Consider the following 20847-nt stretch of genomic DNA (forward strand, 5'->3'; position numbering starts at 1 on the left):
CAAGATAAAGCAAAGCAGTTCGACAGATACGACACAGAGTTACACATGGAGTAAAACATGGAGTAAAACAAACATACAGTCAATAATACAGTATAAACAAGTCTATATACAATGTGAGCAAATGAAGTGAGGAGGGAGGTAAAGGCAAAAAAGGCCATGGTGGCAAAGTAAATACAATATAGCAAGTAAAACACTGGAATGGTAGTTTTGCAATGGAAGAATGTGCAAAGTAGAAATAAAAATAATGTGGTGCAAAGGAGCAAAATAAATAAAATACAGTTGGGAAAGAGGTAGTTGTTTGGGCTAAATTATAAGTGGGCTATGTACAGGTGCAGTAATCTGTGAGCTGCTCTGACAGTTGGTGCTTAAAGCTAGTGAGGGAGATAAGTGTTTCCAGTTTCAGAGATTTTTGTAGTTCGTTCCAGTCATTGGCAGCAGAGAACTGGAAGGAGGCGGCAAAAGAAAGAATTGGTTTTGGGGGTGACGAGAGAGATATACCTGCTGATGAGTCTATAGGATTAGGTTTGGTAAGCTCAGTCCTGCGATCTCGGCGCTGCATTGACAGAATGAGATGTTTTAAGAGAGCACTAAAGGATTTCTCGCTCCGAATAACCTTGGAAACGTTCGTTGAGATTTGTCAGTAATTTGTTAAGTATCCAGGGAGAGGAGTGAAATGTGACTTGGTTAATCTTTACCTCTAGTTGGATTGTGAGAAGATGTTCCCCTCTTACAGCACATTAAAGATCACCAGCATGGCTTGACATTGTGTTTGGAGAAAAAAAATTAGACTTCACTTAAGCATTCATTTCACATTTTATTATGAAATTGTACGACCAAGTTCTGTAGTATGTAAACTTTGTACAGTTAAAGTAATGACTTGTATAACAAACATGACTTCAGTTGTCATAATTCATGAAAAGTTACCAAAAAAAAAACATGATAGAATCAGTAGGCTATTGAAATAGACATGTTTGTCCACTGCATTAACACCCCTATGAAAAAGTCAAGTAGGCCTCGGCATTCTTCAAAGACGTGAAATGTACAGCACTCAGACAAATAGATGGTATTGACATTAATGAACAGAGAATGGTCCCCCACTGGCTGACCTTTCAGAACACCTTAAAGGTGTGATTGATGTAGGTGCCGTGGATGGAAACGCAGCAAAACTACTGGAGTCTAAGAGAGCAAATGTAATGATCACACCATTATAATGCTACACATTCACTTATCTGTCTTGCATAGACTGTCAATAGTCCAAGGGATTGTGCCAATAAGACCAAGCAGACCTGACCCGTAGAACATTCTGCATGCTGATACAGATTTGTGAAGAGAAATAAGTTGTCTATTGCACATAGACTCTCCACAATACTACTTCCAGGAATTTAAACAAGAGCCCTTCTGCTTTACAGTTGGCAATTGTATGGCATGTTGCAAGGCAATTGAACAAGTTGGCAATTTAAGGGCATTTTTCTGCTACTTTAGGCCACCTGACCTCCGACACAAATAAGAGTACTTAATCCTGTCAATTTGATAGGATTTGATTGTCAATCATCTCATTCGAGTAACAATCCAACCGGCTTGAGTTCAGTTAGGCCTAAATCACAGAGCTGTGCATGGACCTATTCCAATATGGAAACATAACCATCCTTTTTATGCACGGACAAGTCCTGGGCTGTTTAGATGCAGAACTACAGTAACACCTCAACGTCTCTCGTATTCAGCTATATTGGAACTACTCAGTCCTCTTCCTTCCGAAAACTGCGGACATGCTTCTCACAATACCCTTGATCCCAGCTGCCCCCTTCTTGAGCGCCCTCGCCTCTCGGATAAGGTCGAGCAGTTCGTGAAATACCAGTTGTACCTCGTGGTATGTCTCCGCTACAGAGATCTCAAAGAAGCCACAGTCCGTGGAAAGAGCGAGGAGGCGTCCTTCCTCGCTGGAGACAGTGCGGCGATGCTGGAGGTCACGTTTATTGCCCACGATAATGATGGGATGGGCTCCGGGGAACTTGCTTTTGGCTTGCTGGATGCGCTGTACCTGTTGCCGCACCACATTGAAGCTGGCACGGTCACATATGCTATAAACCAGAATGAAACCGTCCGCCCACTGGAGTTGTCTGTCACTGATGTGTCCCTCGACCTCACCATTCTAAAACACATGAAGACAAAATACATGTATTTAGTCAACCCTTTAACCTCCTTGTTGAATAGAAAAAACGCCAGTATGCTCTGCCTGTTTGAGTAACCACTAATCAAAGTCTGTCATTACAATTATAAAGTTATTATCACGTAGCCTAAATTATTTAGAATGTTCTCTCACCTGGGGGCAAAGCGAATCCCAGATATTAAAGCTGATCTCCCGTCCTTCTATTCGGTCAGTGTGACTGTAGATGGATTCTGTAAATGCAAAACAAATCCGAACCATTTATATATAAACGCAGCAGTGCGTCAGGGTGATTGACTGCATTTCCGATATATATATATATATATATATGGTTTGATCTACTGTAACCTATTGATTTGATGGTAATCGTATAATTATCAATGGATCAAGTCAAAAGACCAAACACATACCAATATCGCCGTATTCGCCGATAAACCTTCTAGTGAGAAACCGCACCGTGAGAGCTGAGGACACAACATTGCGTAATTAATGAGACATGTTGATCAGTCAAATGTATTACACCAGGAAATCCATTTCACATTGCGTTTGGCCGTCATAACTCCAGTCTACTTTCAACGATCACAAAAAAAGTCCCTCTTCAAGGTGCAGACTGTCAACGTCATGAATAAAAGTGCAGTTCAATTTTAAGGATTCATTCAACTATGCTCACCAGATTTACCGACGCTTTCAGCTCCAAGTAGTAAGACATTAGCCTCCACCTTTTGCTGACTTCCTTCCATCGTTTTGCTGTAGTGGCGAGTTGGCTGGTTTACTTGGACAACCATTTGCTCAACGTGTAGGATACACAAAGTGAACTCCCTCGGATTGTGCTGTCTAGCAATTTATAAAGGATAGGCGGGTCCTGTTCGCTGATGGACAAAAGTATGGGCCAATGAGGACTGTGCGCATGTCCGCGGCCAACGCGTTTCGTCTCGAACGCCGTGCCCAGGGATTAAAAACACGAGAGCATACATTACTAACCTTCAAATGTATCGATTTTATCTTCACCATTGTTTTTGGAGTTTAGTTATTAAATGGACACAAATTAATTAAGCACCATTTTGGGATTAACAGAACAATCTATACCAAAAAGGCAAAAACTGCGTGTAGATGCTAAAATAACCTGCGATTAATAGTTATCCCACCCCGTAGACATAAGAGCAAAGACAAGGATGTATAGAGCTTTTTGAACCTATATGATGGGAAAACCAACATTTTGCATTGCCAATACACTGATGACCAATGCCACCTGCTGGTGGTAATATTATGGACATTTCTACTTTACCATGGTCCTGTTTGAATAGTGCCCAGTAAGATTTTCAGAGTTATGACATTTACCAAACTTGATCAAGACAAAATCATAGAGATAAGATGCACATAAGTATTTATTGTAAATAGACAAAAGGTGAATTAAATCCCAAAAGTCAAACCATGTGCAACATTGTTGATTTTTACACTAGGGATAAACTTTGTTACAAACTAGTTGGCACCCTTGCACTTCTCAATTAATTCCCCATTTCTTCTAAAATAGTTTGAAATTGAGAACTTTCTCTCCAGACCTTGGATTTGCAACATTCTAGAACCCATTGTATTTTTTGCAAACTACTAATTTAGAAAAGAAAAACAATTGGTAGACAAAATTACAGCCTTTGGCCAACTGCAGACAAACACTTCTTGTACCATCAGAGGGAGCTTGCTGCACCTTCCTACTGGCAATTTGTCCCACTTCACAGCAAACTGCTCTTATTCTTCCAACTGCTATTTTCAGCTCTTACCATAGGTTTTGGATGGGATGTAGATCTGGAATATTGGCTGGCCACTCCACTACAGTCCAGCATTCAATCAGGCTTTCTTGAGCCTTCTTCGGCAGTGGGGGCTTCCTATGTTAACCAACAACCAAATTAAGAAAATAACTACACACATAGGGAAGGTTTGATAATGCTGTGGGGTTGCTTTGCGGCCTCTGGTGCTTGGGGCCTTGTACATAAGCAAAACAGCAGATTATGAAGGTACCCCCTTTTGGAGTGCAATGTTCAACCCAGTGTCCAAACACTTGGTCTTGGTTGGAAGGTTGATGGTAATTTCAGCAGGACAACAACCCCAAACAAACATCAAAGGCACCCTGGAATGGTTCAAGAAGAAACGCTGGACTGTTCTGGAGTGGCCAGATCTGAATCAAATCAAATTGTATTTGTCACATGCGCCGAATACAACAGGTGTTGACCTTACAGTGAAATGCTTACTTAACTGCATTGTTGGTTGGTTAAGCGCTTGTAAGAAAAATAAGTGTTAAGTAAAAAAATTATATATAATTTTTTATATATACACACACACAACCAAATTATATAAAAAGTAACAAATGATTAAAGAGCAGCAGTAAAATAACAAATAGTGAGGTTATATACAGGGGGTAGGTACTGGTTAGTAGAAGTAATATGTACATGTAGGTAGAGTTAGAGTGACTATGTATAGATAATACACAGAGAGTAGCAGCAGCATAAAAAGAGGTGCGGGAGAGGGGGCAATTAAAATATTCTGGGTAGCCATTTGATTAGCTGTTCAGGAGTTATAGCTTGGGGGTAGAAGCTGTTAAGACCTTTGGACCTAGACTTGGCACAGCTTGCCGTGCGGTAGCAGAGAGAACACTATTGTTAAGTGACTGTCCCACTGGATGTCATAAGGTGAATGCACCAATTTGTAAGTCGCTCTGGATAAGAGCGTCTGCTAAATGACTTAAATGTAAATGTAAATGTAAACAGTCTAAGACTAGGGTGGCTGGAGTCTGACAATTTTTAGGGCCTCCTCTGACACCGCCTGGTATAGGAGGTCCTGGATGGCAGGAACGAGGCCGAGCAGTTGCCACATCCATAACCTATGGCGAGAGCTGACAACAGCAGTTGGTGGAGGGCACCCCTCAAACATTAAAGAATTAGAGCAGTTTGCTTCTGAAGGCTGAGTAAAATCACCAGTAATAAGATGCAGCCAGCTTACTGATGCCTACAAGAAGCATTTGTCTGCAGTTCTTGGCCAAAGGCTATGCAACCAAGTACTTGCAAATCATTTTGTACATGCCAAATTGTAAACTTAAATTTACCAATTGGGTAAATTGGGTCTGTAATGTTGAAAATACAATAAGGTGTAGAGACCAAAGGTTTTTCCAAATGTAAAGGTATTTTAGAATAAACTTAAGAAAAAAAAAAAGTGCAAGGGTGCCAATATTTGGCTGCAACCATGTACAAATATGTTCACCAAGGAATTCAAAGACCAAATTAAATACACAAATACAGCCTTCTCCTGCCATTCTCCATCTTTCATCGAGTCCTGTGTGAAAGAACTCTGCCTGCGTGCTCCTCCTCTAGAGGCCTTGGATTCTCCTCATGGACACTTTCTCCTTGTCCCCCTCTTGTTCTGCACTCCTCTCCGCTTCCCCTTGGTGGGGGTTGACAAGCAGCGAAGGGTGCAGGATCCCCACAAGCGTTTTGACCAGCTCCCTCCCGAAACATGCCTCAAGTCGGTCCACTGACTTGGAATACTGAGAAAAGGGTGATGAAAGGTCAAGAGCAACAGAGATCCAGATCACTACACTGATGACTAAAGAGAGCAATAGAATACTGCTTTCCAACTTTCAAAGCTCTGACAAATTGTTTCACAATTTACCAGGAATGTAGGATTTAGGGGATTTTGGGAAAGCAAAAGAGCCCTCATTTGGAAATGAGGGCCTACATATGCAACTGTAGCCATTATATTTCTCTATTAGGCAAATCCGGGTGCAGAGTCATGGACACATCCATTGTGAGTCTCCTCACCTTCACGCTCTTCAACAGAACAGGACACATTGGGGATGCAAATATGTGCATATTGAAGATATTGGAAGAACTGTCCATATTTAATTTGGTCAGCCAACAAGATGAGTAGGCATAAAGAACAGCAAAAGCACTAGCCTATATCAATCTACTATCCCCCATAGTACAAAAGTCGACCTATTCTATTCAAGAAATAAATATTCCAAACATAGCCTGGGACAGTTGTGGGATGAAATAGAGCCCAAATGAATACAGCCACTAGCATCAAAACCTTTTTTACCCAATGTGGCTGACGCAACAGATCAGAACATTTAGCTTAAAATGTTGATAAACCATTAGGCTATTTCTTCATATTATAAAACGCAGCAATGCGCACATGGCAGTAGGCTATAAGCACGAAAGTTCCATTAGCAGGAAAACACCATAACCAAAAATCATTGCAAATGCAATTATGCATATAATGCTTTTATTATAAAATATGCATTTTTAATGGTAAAAAGTATCTTCAGCAACAAACTTGAAACCCACGCATTGCTTATGTATACCAGTTAGGTTCTAAACCCCTTTAAAATCAGATTCATGTGCTTAATTGTAAGAAGTAATTTGGCCACTTCAGTTGTGATACAAAACTTATCAAAAAAACATAGGCCTATGGGCTAGGCTACATGAGGTGTGCAACTATGATTCTAAAAAGTATTTCTTATGCAGGGCATCATTCACAAGTGATATATAATTCACAAGCGATAGGATAATATTGTCACCCATCAGACTACTCTTCACATTTACTAAATAATGTGTGGAATTTTGATTTAGAATGGACCATTATCATGCACCTGTATCGAAATAGGGGCAGTGAAAAGAGAAAAAAACATGTCATCTATACATTTAAATAGTGGATGGAGGAAGCTTTTCCTGTGGTTGATTTTCATGCCAGCCAGGTAGACTATGCACCGGTTGTAAAGAAACTATGTGCTTAATATTAGGAACGTTGAGAAATAAATATACTAGGCCTAGCCTATAGAAAGCGGATAGGATCCTCTTTTTATTAGCGGCCATCACTGTTGTTTTCTCGCACAACATGAGCTATCATGAAGTGTTTGAATAGACTTCCCAAGACATTTGCATTGATGTTAGAATGATTAAAGGGACAATAGTGCTGAGTACCAGGCCGTTAGCAAGTTTGGAGACGCAGAGCTTGGAGAAGCCTAATTATCTTGACTAAACGGTCACGTGGATTTTCACTGCCTTCATGACTCGTGACCGCCGGTGTGGCAGTAATATGGTCACGGCAACAGCCCTACACCGACCAAATTGACAGTGTCATTGGTGGGCACCACATCGGTTTCATTGGTGGTTTCATTGGTGATTGTCGGTCTGAACAATATCTGAAGTCAGTTGGGGCTGGATCCCTCTGCACAGTCGCAGTCTGCATAATGTCGGTAAGGACAGTTCCACTGTGCACTGGTTCCCCAGTTTCAGTCAGGACAGGGTCTGTCTGCACAGTTTCAGTCTGGTTAAAGTTTGACAGGTCAATTTTGTTCTGCACAGTTTCAATGAAGGTTGCAGTCTGCACAATTTCAGTCTCAGCAGTGTCACAGTCTGCACAGTTTCAGTCTCAAGAAAGTTGGTCTACACAAAATCCCTTTGTACAGTTTGTTGCATGAACCATTTCTGTGTGGACAAGGTCAGTCTAGACAGTTTCAGTAGGTAGTGTCAGGCATGATCACTCTGATGGACTCCATTAGCCCTGTAACTGATAAGCTGTCTGTGGTTGGCAGTTCTTCCTTGATTGTGACCCCAGATACTTGTGTGCTTACGTTGACAAAGTCAGTTTCAGTCTGCACAATGTTGCTTTGGACAGTGTTAGTTTGCACAAAGTTAATCTGAACAGGAACAGTTTGGGCAGGGTCAAGCATGTCTCCCCTCACAGACTCCATTGGTCCTGAAACTGTCCATAACATTTGTTCCTCCTTGATTCCTATTACTTGAGCAGGAACAATTTACATCTGGGCTGTTCGGCCTGGTTGGTCTCATTCTGGACAAAGTCTGGCTGGGCAGTTTTATTCTGGACAATGTCTGTCTCTGTGGTTTCTTCAACAGCAAAGACTGTCAGACAAGGGTTGGCCAGGATGAGGTCAATGTCGGTCTGGGCAATTTCCATTTGCACAGTCTGCCTGGACAGAAGAACGGAGGCGGATTCATCCTTTTTGAACAATCCTGACTGAGCAGTGCCATCGTAGGTGGGCTGCTTTGTGTCCTGAACTGTTGAAATATTATTCTTTACCTGTTGAATAATTCTGATTTTGATTGGACCAGTGGACTGAGGAGCTTCCTGTTGAGGGTGCGATAGTGCCTTATTAATGCAAATGTAGGCGTGTTCATGCTTAACAATTCATAAATAAATGCTTTCAAAAAGTTTCCAATTACATATCAAAATGTAGTTGTGATTAATTATTCACAGTTGATCTACAATTGTTATACTTCAGATAATGCAACACTACAGTAAGTAGTCCTTCCAAAGATTCCCAAATGGTAATTTAGCGAAACGTTCAACTACACAATACTAAACATTGGGCTCTTTGGAGAGGTGAGGTCTGGCAGACCTGGTGGGCAGGGTCCTCCTGGGATAGAACCAGCGAGCACTTGGTTTTGAGCTCGTCCAACAGGGGTCAAGATGTTGAAAAAGGGCATGTCATTATGGCTGAAGACCATTATCAAGGCTGCCCACAGTGCCAGTGGAACCAGAAACTGGGGCGCTGTTGGACAAAATCAAGTACGGAGGGAGTGTTCACAGTACCAGGAAAATATAATAAAAAGTGCCATTTGCTGGTGACATGCCCCAAGTGATGGGAGTTTCCCATAACAGGGAGTGTGAAGAGAGCTAAAACCACCCGATTGACCATTTTAGCACTCCAGCCAACAACCTGATTTGACTGATGGCTGCCTGAAGCCTTAGTAGATTTTTGTCTGTACATTGGAGCCATTGCATTCTGATCTGTGATGGTGAGCACAGCTTCTCTTTCCATGACAACTGTAGCAGCCACGTCCACAGCCTGCTTTTCAGCACCTACAGGGGGAACCCTCTCACAGGTGGAGTCCGCTGGTAACCTTCAAGGTCCGCAAACAACTTCGGACCAACATATTCATCCTCCGCTTTCCTTTTGACATGAAAGGGCCAGGAAACAAGTTCCACCATCAGGTCAGACTGAGGAGCCACCCTGATAGGGGACAGGGGTGTCCTGGGCAATCCCCGATAATGACGAGCAGTCATTATTTCCCATGTTCACAGCACTTTGATAAGATCGCTGGGGACCTGTTGCATTCACAGCAGACGTAGAGTACAAGAACAGAGGGCTGTGAGAGCAGGAAGAGGGTGCCTGTAAAGAGTGCAAGGGTCAGGGGAAAAGTGGTACGATGACGGTTTCTCTGGTTCATAGGGATAGGGAAGGGAAAGCGAGGGCTATTCATCTAAGTTTTACATTAATAGATCAGGGCAGTAATATGTATTATCGCTAATGTTACCTGAGTGTTTCCTTTACGTTACCACTGATCTTAGAGTACACTTATTATGTACCAGTCTTTTGCAAGAGAGCAGGAAGGTGTGGCCTTCACTGTTCAGGGATTTCTCTGTGAAGGCCAGGACATACTCCTGCCGCTCTCCCAGTTTCCTAAGATGGGCATGTCTCTTTGTGACACACTCACTCTCCTTCCAACAGTGAGCCTAGGCAAACAACGTGTCGATGGCCAATCATTCAGCGATTGTTCATTGGCAGGACTGGGTTGACTCAGGGAATTAAGTTGACTCGTAAGTTGCATGAGGAGTAAACTCATCTGAGACCTGAAGATACCTAGGTTTTAGATCAGCAGGTTAAACATTATATTCAGTCCATCAGACTAATTGTGTAATACTTGTTTGGTTCTTGGTTCAGCAGTGAGAAAGTGTGAACAAAACACAAATTGGTACAACCTTGCATTACTGGTAGAGGATGTGGGTGGGGCTGTTAGCTACAAACTTAAGCTCATTGGCTCTGAAGTGTATAATTATCACCTACTTCTGAATTGTCGACAGATAGAACATTTCTCATATAGCTGCAGTTTCCATTAACACGCTGCAATGTTTTTTGGGGGGGAAATATTGCTTTTGTTGAATAAAACTGCCTCAATGGAAACCTGCCTACTGAAAAGACACATGAGGAATAGATGTCTGACGCATAGTCTAACAGGGTGAGACTCCCAAGAGCAAAGCAAATTGGCAATCACATAGGATTATGGGCATTCTGATTTACATCACATTTAAATCACGCTGGGGGGGTTCTGTGGGATTATTTAAAATACTCTTTGAAGAGGTATATTTTTGATGTTTTCAGAAGATAGGCAGGGACTCTTATCCTAGCTTCAGGGGGAAGCTGGTTCCACCACTGGGGTGCGAGGACAGAAAATAGCTTTGATTGTCCTACTGTATGGGTGGGAGGGCCAAGAGACCAGATTCTGATCATCTGTGAGTGTGACATTTTACCTGCATTTCCTTGGAAAGCTGCATGGCTCTCTTCACCAGGACACTCCAGATGCCCTTGAGGATATCCTTGACCTCCGCTCTAACTCTCCAGCTGATCCTCCAAGTCGGACAGCCTGGGAGCAAAGGATGCAAGGCTAGCTAAGACATTCATTCATCATTTGTTCTTTCATGAGAATTAATGACCACAAATGAACGATCAACAATGACTGACCCAGTGAGACTTGGAAACTGTCTTGGACACAGCAGACTCCTGAACAAGGTGTGTCGCCATCCTTTTCACAGCAACATCATTTGTCATTCGCGCACACCCAGACACAAACACGTTAACAACTGACCGTCCATCTAGGTCCTGTTGCACGGTCACGCTCTCTGTCCTCAAAGTCTCCATTAGATACTGTAACCATCTCCTCTGCTCTGGCAAAGCATCCTGGGCTAACTGGTACCTAGAGAAAATAAACAGAAAAATTAGAGAGAATAAGACTAAGAGTGGGATCTTAAAAAAAATATCCTGAAGGAAGCAGAGGAAAGAGTTAAATATACTTAGGTTTTAAAAAAACAAGTGTTTTTGGCATAGGAAGTAATGTAAGGCATGAGAGAACTGATGCCACCTTCGGGGTTGCCAGCAAAGAGGTGCTTGAGGGAAATCTTACTTGTGTTCCCTGTTGATGGTTAGCCGACAATCAAATCGTATGCCACATGCGCCGTAGAGCTTTACCGTGAAATGCTTACTTACAGGTTAGTCGAGGTAATCACGGCAAGTCCGCTGATCACAAGTCACACAGAAAAGCTGAAGCTGCTGTCTCTTATGGATAGGGCACAATGCGTGTCCTGCTGAAACCTGGACATAGAACATTTCACACCATCAGTGACAGCTAATCAAATATCCAACTGCAGGTGTTGGCAATGCTTTGAATGAGGTGTTCCTTTGAATGCATTTTTTTAAATTGATCAGTGCTACAGGTCTGTGGTCAGTCTGGTGTGACAATGGCAGGTTGTAGTACCTGGAGGTAATTGGGGTATGACATGGTTGGGTGTTAACTTCACCATCTTGTGGGCTGCCACACACTGCACACCAGCCACAGACTCATCACAACCCCCACACAGAGAGAGAGAGAGAGAGAGAGGCATCACATCAGCTTTCCTTCCATTCAAAGCCAACATGTTACTGCATGTATACATTGATTGATTAATATCACCATTTTATTCACACTCATTCACAGCAGCATCCATCCACTACCTATCAGAGGTCTTGAATCATTGGGGAAGCTAGAAGAAAGGATTGTCAATGATTTCTGAAGTATACCGCTGTTTTCTAGAAGAAAAATTGAAGCTACTGTAGCGACCCGCACAGACAGCTGTGTGTTATTAAATTCACAGGAGGGACGGGAATGCCTGGATGTTCTGATGCCGGGCATCCTGGTGGTTGGTGGAGTGGCGTGGAGGGGGTTGGGCCAGTTAAGACCAGGTTCAGCTTTTGTTCTCTCTCTCTACGTCTGGGCTTCACAAGAGAAGGTCACGATTCTTGTGTCATCTATTTGGCGTGTGCTACGGCCCAAACAGTAGCCTGTGTAAAGTTGGTGTAATAAACCGTCAATTCGTAAACTCAAGCCTCTGTCTGGACAATTGTTCCTTTATTATTATTATTATTATTATATGATCTAGTCGGGTCATTACACTACATTAAATTCACAGGAGGGACAGGAATGCTCGTCTGCCATAACTTGGTCATGTCTTGATCAGACTTAAAATCGTACTTGTGGTAAACGTATTATTTGCCCATGTGTGACATACTTAAAATTATTGGACCATGTGAATCAGACTGATCAGAGACTCTTCAGCATAGTTATAACAGTACTAAATATAACCTAATTGGGTTAGGGTTAGGGTTAAATTTAAAGTTTTACAGTGCCGTCATCCAATATGGCTTATCGGTCTTGAAATCACTCAAGGGAACCCACAGAGTGTAGGTAGGTATGGTAGATTTCTGTCAGGCTTCAATTCCGTACAACACAAACCACAACCACTGTCAAAGGGGCCACAGAGGGAGCGCGGTTACAGGCGAGGTTGTCAGTTCTCAGAGATACCGTTTCACCAAACGATTTTTAAAAAACTGTCCATCTTCGTAACCACCATTAAACAAAAATGTGAGAAGAAAAGTCAGTAATTAAGAGTAAAATGCGTACAATGACACGAAACATTAACCTGGAGTCACATTGGAAGTTTTATTTGAGCATACGGAACGTTTGCTAGCTAATGATGTGGCCGTGTCTTATTACCTTTGTGAGACTTGCTAGAAGCAAGGCCCTCAAATCAATTTCCAAGCGACCGTTAGGTAATGACAGAGCCACTTAAAAGTCTAGCCATTCGGCTTTAACCTACATTAAAGCGATTGCTATTAAAATTTGCCAGAGATTACTTACCTCAGACTCCACGAGAGCAGACGGAAAAGTTGTCTCGTCTGTGGGGTTCTTGCGACGGTCTATTACCGAATCTCGATTCAAGAGGCAATCTGCAGTTCAAACAATAACACAGCAGGCTTCCCCGCCACTGTTTCGGTAAACAGCTGAGGAATTGGAAGACAAATGTAACCACTCGAATTCATAGAGCTATGTATGCATCCATGGCCATATGTCATGAAATTAAAAGTCAAATGTATGTAGCAATCAAATGGCCCCTTTAAAGACAGAGGAACAATTATGAGGGGGTTGTGTTGAAAGCCACCAAGTAGGCTTCCTCATATTTTTATATTTGTACAAATGTTGAGGCTATACAGGGTTTACAATTACACATTGTTTACACACAAAGGAGTAAAACAAGCATACACTTTGGGTTGATGGGGTTGGACAGTTGAGCTAAGATCATGAGGCATTTCTAAATTATAATCTTTAAGAATCAATGGCTATATGTCATGAAATTAAAAGTCAAATGTATGTAGCAATCAAATGGCCCCTTTAAAGACAGAGGATCAATTATGAGGGGTTGTGTGGAAAGCCACCAAATAGGCTTCCTCAATAGCCCCCTTTCTTTGCGGCTAGTCAAGTGTATCCTACCCATAGATAATGATCAAATCAAATGTATTTATATAGCCCTTCGTACATCAGCTGTTATCTCAAAGTGCTGTACAGAAACCCAGCCAGAAACCCCAAACAGCAAGCAATGCAGGTGTAGAAGCACGGTGGCTAGGAAAAACTCCCTAGAAAGGCCAAAACCTAGGAAGAAACCTAGAGAGGAACCAGGCTATGTGGTGAAGGCCTCTAGTGACCAAAACGCTGTATAAGGATGGGCAGCACCATTGAGTGCTTCTACCATTTTAATGTAGTCAACTGGGTATTGGTGTGTGCATCTGGTTAGCTGTAAATTAAAATAAAAAACAAGCAAATGGTGATCTGGTTTGCTTAATAATAAGGAATTTTAAAGTGATTTATACTTCTACTTTTGACAAAGTATATTTGAGCAATTAAATTTACTTTTGATTCTTACGTATATTTAAAACCAAATACTTTGACTTTTACTCAAGCAGTATTTTACTGGGTGATTTTCACCTGAGTCATTTTCTATCAAGTTATCTTTACTTTTACTCAAGTATGACAACCAGGTACCTTTTCCACCACTGCTTATCGTGTTACCTATATTTTGCTAACTTAAATTTATTTGCATCACTTTACGTATTTATTTTGGGATCCACACCTATAAACAGAATTTGCCTGATGACGCGCGAGTTGAGGAGAGGAATTTCATACAAGTACATTTTTGTTGACTTTCCCCTCGATTACCCTTTTCAAAAGGAGGCGAGAGGACGGAGAAATTGAAAAGTAGGTAGGATACACACTATCCTCGATGAGATTTGCCTATTGAGGGGACACTTCCGTTCACTTACAGACAAATTGCAGTTTGTTTTTTTACATGTTATTTCTTACATTATAGTACCCCAGGTCATCTTAGGTTTCATTACATACAGTCGAGAAGAACTACTGAACATAAGAGCAGCGTCAACTCACCATCAGTACGACCAAGAATATGACTTTCGCGAAGCGGATCCTGTGTACTGCCTTTCACCCAGGACAACGGAATGGATCCCAGCCGGCGACCCAAAAAAACGACTTCGTAAAAGGGGGAAACGGAGCGGTCTTCTGGTCAGACTCCGGAGACGGGCACATCGTGCACCACTCCCTAGCATTCTTCTCGCCAATGTCCAGTCTATTGACAACAAGGTTGATGAAATCCGAGCAAGGGTAGCATTCCAGAGGGACATCAGAGACTAACGTTCTTTGCTTCACGGAAACATGGTTCACTGGAGAGACGCTATCGGAATCGGTGCAGCCAGCGGGTTTCTCCACGCATCGCGCCGACAGAAACAAACATCTTTCTGGTAAGAAGAGGGGCAGGGGCGTATGCTTCATGGTTAACGTGACGTGATCATAACAACATACAGGTACTCAAGTCGTTCTGTTCACCTGATTTAGAATTCCTCACAATCAAATGTCGACCGCATTATCTTCCAAGGGAATTCTCTTTGATTATAATCACAGCCGTATATATTCCCCCCCAAGCAGACACGTCGATGGCTCTGAATGAACTTTATTTGACTCTTTGCAAACTGGAATCCATTTATCCTGAGGCTGCATTCATTGTAGCTGGGGATTTTAACAAGGCTAACCTGAAAACAAGACTCCCTAAATTTTATCAGCATATCGATTGCGCAACCAGGGCTGGAAAAACCTTGGATCACTGCTATTCTAACTTCCGCGGCGCATATAAGGCCCTGGCCCCGCCCTCCTTTTGGAAAAGCTGACCACGACTCCATTTTGTTGATCCCTGCTTACAGACAGAAACTAAAACAAGAAGCTTCCGCGCTGAGGTCTGTTCAACGCTGGTCCGACCAATCTGATTCCACACTCCAAGACTGCTTCCATCACGTGGACTGGGATGTTTCGTATTGCGTCAGACAACAACATTGACAAATACGCTGATTCGGTGAGCGAGTTCATTAGAACGTGCGTTGAAGATGTCGTTCCCATAGCAACGATTAAAACATTCCCAAACCAGAAACCATGGATTGATGGCAGCATTCGAGTGAAACTGAAAGCCCGAACCACCGCTTTTAATCAGGGCAAGGTGACCGGAAACATGACCGAATACAAACAGTGTAACTATTCCCTCCGCAAGGCAATCAAACAAGCTAAGCGTCAGTATAGAGACAAAGTAGAATCTCAATTCAACGGCTCAGACACAAGAGGTATGTGGCAGGGTCTACAGTCAATCACGGATTACAAAAAGAAAACCAGCCCAGTCACGGACCAGGATGTCTTGCTCCCAGGCAGACTAAACTTTTTTGCCCACTTTGAGGACAATACAGTGCCACTGAAACAGCCCGCAACTAAAACATGAGGACTCTCCTTCACTGCAGCTGACGTGAGGAAAACATTTAAATGTGTCAACCCTCGCAAGGTTGCAGGCCCAGACGGCATCCCCAGCCGCGCCCTCAGAGCATGCGCAGACCAGCTGGCTGGTGTGTTTACGGACATATTCAATCAATCCTTATCCCAGTCTGTTGTTCCAACATGCTTCAAGAGGGCCACCATTGTCCCTGTTCCTAAGAAAGCCAAGGTAACTGAGCTAAACGACTAACGCCCCGTAGCACTCACTTCCGTCATCATGAAGTGCTTTGAGAGACTAGTCAAGGACCATATCACCTCCACCCTACCTGACACCCTAGACCCACTCCAATTTGCTTACCGCCCAAATAGGTCCACAGACGATGCAATCTCAACCACACTGCACACTGCCCTAACCCATCTGGACAAGAGGAATACCTATGTGAGAATGCTGTTCATCGACTACAGCTCGGCATTTAACACCATAGTGCCCTCCAAGCTCGTCATCAAGCTCGAGACCCTGGGTCTCGACCCCGCCCTGTGCAACTGGGTACTGGACTTCCTGATGGGCCGCCCCCAGGTGGTGAGGGTAGGCAACAACATTTCCACCCCGCTGATCATCAACACTGGGGCCCTACAAGGGTGCGTTCTGAGCCCTCTCCTGTACTCATTTACATTACATTACATTTAAGTCATTTAGCAGACGCTCTTATCCAGAGCGACTTACAAATTGGTGCATTCACCTTATGACATCCAGTGGGACAGTCACTTAACAATAGTGCATCTAAAACTTAGGGGGGGTGGGGTGAGAGGGATTACTTAACCTATCCTAGGTATTCCTTAAAGAGGTGGGGTTTCAGGTGTCTCCGGAAGGTGGTGATTGACTCCGCTGTCCTGGCGTCGTGAGGGAGTTTGTTCCACCATTGGGGGGCCAGGGCAGCGAACAGTTTTGACTGGGCTGAGCGGGAGCTGTACTTCCTCAGTGGTAGGGAGGCGAGCAGGCCAGAGGTGGATGAACGCAGTGCCCTTGTTTGGGTGTAGGGCCTGATCAGAGCCTGGAGGTACTGAGGTGCCGTTCCCCTCACAGCTCCGTAGGCAAGCACCATGGTCTTGTAGCGGATGCGAGCTTCAACTGGAAGCCAGTGGAGAGAACGGAGGAGCGGGGTGACGTGAGAGAACTTGGGAAGGTTGAACACCAGACGGGCTGCGGCGTTCTGGATGAGTTGAAGGGGTTTAATGGCACAGGCAGGGAGCCCAGCCAACAGCGAGTTGCAGTAATCCAGACGGGAGATGACAAGTGCCTGGATTAGGACCTGCGCCGCTTCCTGTGTGAGGCAGGGTCGTACTCTGCGGATGTTGTAGAGCATGAACCTACAGGAACGGGCCACCGCCTTGATGTTAGTTGAGAACGACAGGGTGTTGTCCAGGATCACACCAAGGTTCTTGGCGCTCTGGGAGGAGGACACAGTGGAGTTGTCAACCGTGATGGCGAGATCATGGAACGGGCAGTCCTTCCCCGGGAGGAAGAGCAGCTCCGTCTTGCCGAGGTTCAGCTTGAGGTGGTGATCCGTCATCCACACTGATATGTCTGCCAGACATGCAGAGATGCGATTCGCCACCTGGTCATCAGAAGGGGGAAAGGAGAAGATTAATTGTGTGTCGTCTGCATAGCAATGATAAGAGAGACCATGTGAGGTTATGACAGAGCCAAGTGACTTGGTGTATAGCGAGAATAGGAGAGGGCCAAGAACAGAGCCCTGGGGGACACCAGTGGTGAGAGCGCGTGGTGAGGAGACAGATTCTCGCCACGCCACCTGGTAGGAGCGACCTGTCAGGTAGGACGCAATCCAAGCGTGGGCCGCGCCGGAGATGCCCAACTCGGAGAGGGTGGAGAGGAGGATCTGATGGTTCACAGTATCGAAGGCAGCCGATAGATCTAGAAGGATGAGAGCAGAGGAGAGAGAGTTAGCTTTAGCAGTGCGGAGCGCCTCCGTGATACAGAGGAGAGCAGTCTCAGTTGAATGACTAGTCTTGAAACCTGACTGATTTGGATCAAGAAGGTCATTCAGAGAGAGATAGCGGGAGAGCTGGCCAAGGACGGCACGTTCAAGAGTTTTGGAGAGAAAAGAAAGAAGGGATACTGGTCTGTAATTGTTGACATCGGAGGGATCGAGTGTAGGTTTTTTCAGAAGGGGTGCAACTCTCGCTCTCTTGAAGACGGAAGGGACGTAGCCAACGGTCAGGGATGAGTTGATGAGCGAGGTGAGGTAAGGGAGAAGGTCTCCGGAAATGGTCTGGAGAAGAGAGGAGGGGATAGGGTCAAGCGGGCAGGTTGTTGGGCGGCCGGCCGTCACAAGACGCGAGATTTCATCTGGAGAGAGAGGGGAGAAAGAGGTCAGAGCATAGGGTAGGGCAGTGTGAGCAGAACCAGCGGTGTCGTTTGACTTAGCAAACGAGGATCGGATGTCGTCGACCTTCTTTTCAAAATGGTTGACGAAGTCATCTGCAGAGAGGGAGGAGGGGGGAGGGGGCGGAGGATTCAGGAGGGAGGAGAAGGTGGCAAAGAGCTTCCTAGGGTTAGAGGCAGAAGCTTGGAATTTAGCGTGGTAGAAAGTGGCTTTAGCAGCAGAGACAGAGGAGGAAAATGTAGAGAGGAGGGAGTGAAAGGATGCCAGGTCCGCAGGGAGGCGAGTTTTCCTCCATTTCCGCTCGGCTGCCCGGAGCCCTGTTCTGTGAGCTCGCAATGAGTCATCGAGCCACGGAGCGGGAGGGGAGGACCGAGCCGGCCTGGAGGATAGGGGACATAGAGAGTCAAGGGATGCAGAGAGGGAGGAGAGGAGGGTTGAGGAGGCAGAATCAGGAGATAGGTGGGAGAAGGTTTGAGCAGAGGGAAGAGATGATAGGATGGAAGAGGAGAGAGTAGCGGGGGAGAGAGAGCGAAGGTTGGGACGGCGCGATACCATCCGAGTAGGGGCAGTGTGGGAGGTGTTGGATGAGAGCGAGAGGGAAAAGGATACAAGGCAGTGGTCGGAGACTTGGAGGGGAGTTGCAATGAGGTTAGTGGAAGAACAGCATCTAGTAAAGATGAGGTCGAGCGTATTGCCTGCCTTGTGAGTAGGGGGGGAAGGTGAGAGGGTGAGGTCAAAAGAGGAGAGGAGTGGAAAGAAGGAGGCAGAGAGGAAAGAGTCAAAGGTAGACGTGGGGAGGTTAAAGTCGCCCAGAACTGTGAGAGGTGAGCCGTCCTCAGGAAAGGAGCTTATCAAGGCATCAAGCTCATTGATGAACTCTCTACTCCCTGTTCACCCACAACTGCGTGGCCACACACGCCTCCAACTCAATCATCAAGTTTGCGGACGACACAACAGTGGTAGGCTTGATTACCAACAACGACGAGACGGCCTACAGGGAGGAGGTGAGGGCCCTCGGAGTGTGGTGTCAGGAAAATAACCTCACACTCAACGTCAACAAAACTAAGGAGAGGATTGTGGACTTCAGGAAACAGCAGAGGGAACACCCCCCCTATCCACATTGAAGGGACAGTAGTGGAGAGGGTAGTAAGTTAAGTTCCTCGGCGTACACATCACAGACAAACTGAATTGGTCCACCCACACAGACAGCATCGTGAAGAAGGCGCAGCAGCGCTTCTTCAACCTCAGGAGGCTGAAGAAATTTATCTTGTCACCAAAAGCACTCACAAACTTCTATAGATGCACAATCGAGAGCATCCTGTCGGGCTGTATCACCGCCTGGTACAGCAACTGCTCCGCCCACAACCGTAAGGCTCTCCAGAGGGTAGTGAGGTCTGCACAACGCATCACCGGGGGCAAACTACCTGCCCTCCAGGACACCTACACCACCCAATGTCACAGGAAGGCCATAAAGATCATCAAGGACAACAACCACCCGAGCTACTGCCTGTTCACCCCGCTATCATCCAGAAGGCGAGGTCAGTACAGGTGCATCAAAGCTGGGACCGAGAGACTGAAAAACAGCTTCTATCTCAAGGCCATCAGACTGTTAAACAGCCACCACTAACATTGAGTGGCTGCTGCCAACATACTGACTCAACTCCAGCCACTTTAACATTTACATTACATTTAAGTCATTTAGCAGATGCTCTTATCCAGAGCGACTTTAATAATGGGAATTGATGGGAAATGATGTAAAATATATCACTAGCCACTTTAAACAATGCTACCTAATGTAATGTTTACATACCCTACATTATTCATCTCATATGTATATACTGTACTCTATATCATCTACTGCATCTTTATGTAATACATGTATCACTAGCCACTTTAACTATGCCACTTTGTTTACATACTCATCTCATACCATCTACATAGCACTCAATACCATCTACTGTATCTTGCCTATGCCGCTCTGTACCATCACTCAGTCATATCTTTATGTACATATTCTTATCCCCTTACACTTGTGTCTATAAGGTAGTAGTTTTGGAATTGTTAGCCAGATTACTTGTTGGTTATTACTGCATTGTCGGAACTAGAAGCACAAGCATTTTGCTACACTCGCATTAACATCTGCTAACCATGTGTATGTGACAAAGAGCGTCTGCTAAATGACTTAAATGTAAATGTAAATGTCAATTCAAATCAAATTTTATTTACATCTCTTCAACTAGATTCTGGGCCAGAGGATGGAGAACTGACTTTGTAAATGAGAAAAGGCCTAGGCCTTTTCGAAGTTAAAACAAACTGCTCACAATGTATGAATTTAACTGCATAAAATGTTAAATATATAGCAGGATGCCACTAGTTTCTTGAGTGTGAAGAATAATCAAAGCATCAGTTGAAGGGGTAAAACACATTTTTTGGAGAAAAGAAAAATGTCCAAGTCTGGATTGTTTAAATTTGCCCTCGGATTGTTGCACGTTGTTTAGGACAGGGTGCCCTAATTAAAAGGGATGTTCCACTTAATACAATCTAACATGATTTTCTCACTTACTTTGGCTGTACCTTATTG

At 44.3% G+C, this 20847-nt stretch overlaps 1 protein-coding gene across 1 annotated transcript; it reads right to left on the minus strand.

The window, feature by feature from the left end:
- Positions 1–794: 794 nt before the first annotated feature.
- On the minus strand, positions 795–2994 carry LOC124013384 (ras-related and estrogen-regulated growth inhibitor-like protein). The gene is made up of 4 exons (XM_046327692.1): positions 2835–2994; positions 2575–2628; positions 2321–2397; positions 795–2149 (listed from the first exon to the last, which is right to left on the minus strand). The coding sequence occupies exons 1-4, from the start codon at positions 2947–2949 to the stop codon at positions 1733–1735; spliced, it is 663 nt and encodes a 220-aa protein (XP_046183648.1). The 5' UTR covers positions 2950–2994; the 3' UTR covers positions 795–1732.
- Between the last annotated feature and the right edge of the window lie 17853 nt (positions 2995–20847).

The sequence above is a fragment of the Oncorhynchus gorbuscha genome, linkage group LG24 (assembly GCF_021184085.1).
Source record: "Oncorhynchus gorbuscha isolate QuinsamMale2020 ecotype Even-year linkage group LG24, OgorEven_v1.0, whole genome shotgun sequence".
Lineage (NCBI taxonomy): Eukaryota > Metazoa > Chordata > Actinopteri > Salmoniformes > Salmonidae > Oncorhynchus > Oncorhynchus gorbuscha.

Coding starts and splice junctions, on each gene's coding strand:
- LOC124013384 (XM_046327692.1), bottom strand. CDS start 2,949: ATGGTTGTCCAAGTAAACCAGCCAACTCGCCACTACAGCAAAACGATG. Junction 2,629..2,834: donor TGAAAGCGTCGGTAAATCTG/GTGAGCATAGTT, acceptor TTGTGTCCTCAG/CTCTCACGGTGCGGTTTCTC. Junction 2,150..2,320: donor GGGATTCGCTTTGCCCCCAG/GTGAGAGAACAT, acceptor CATGTGTTTTAG/AATGGTGAGGTCGAGGGACA.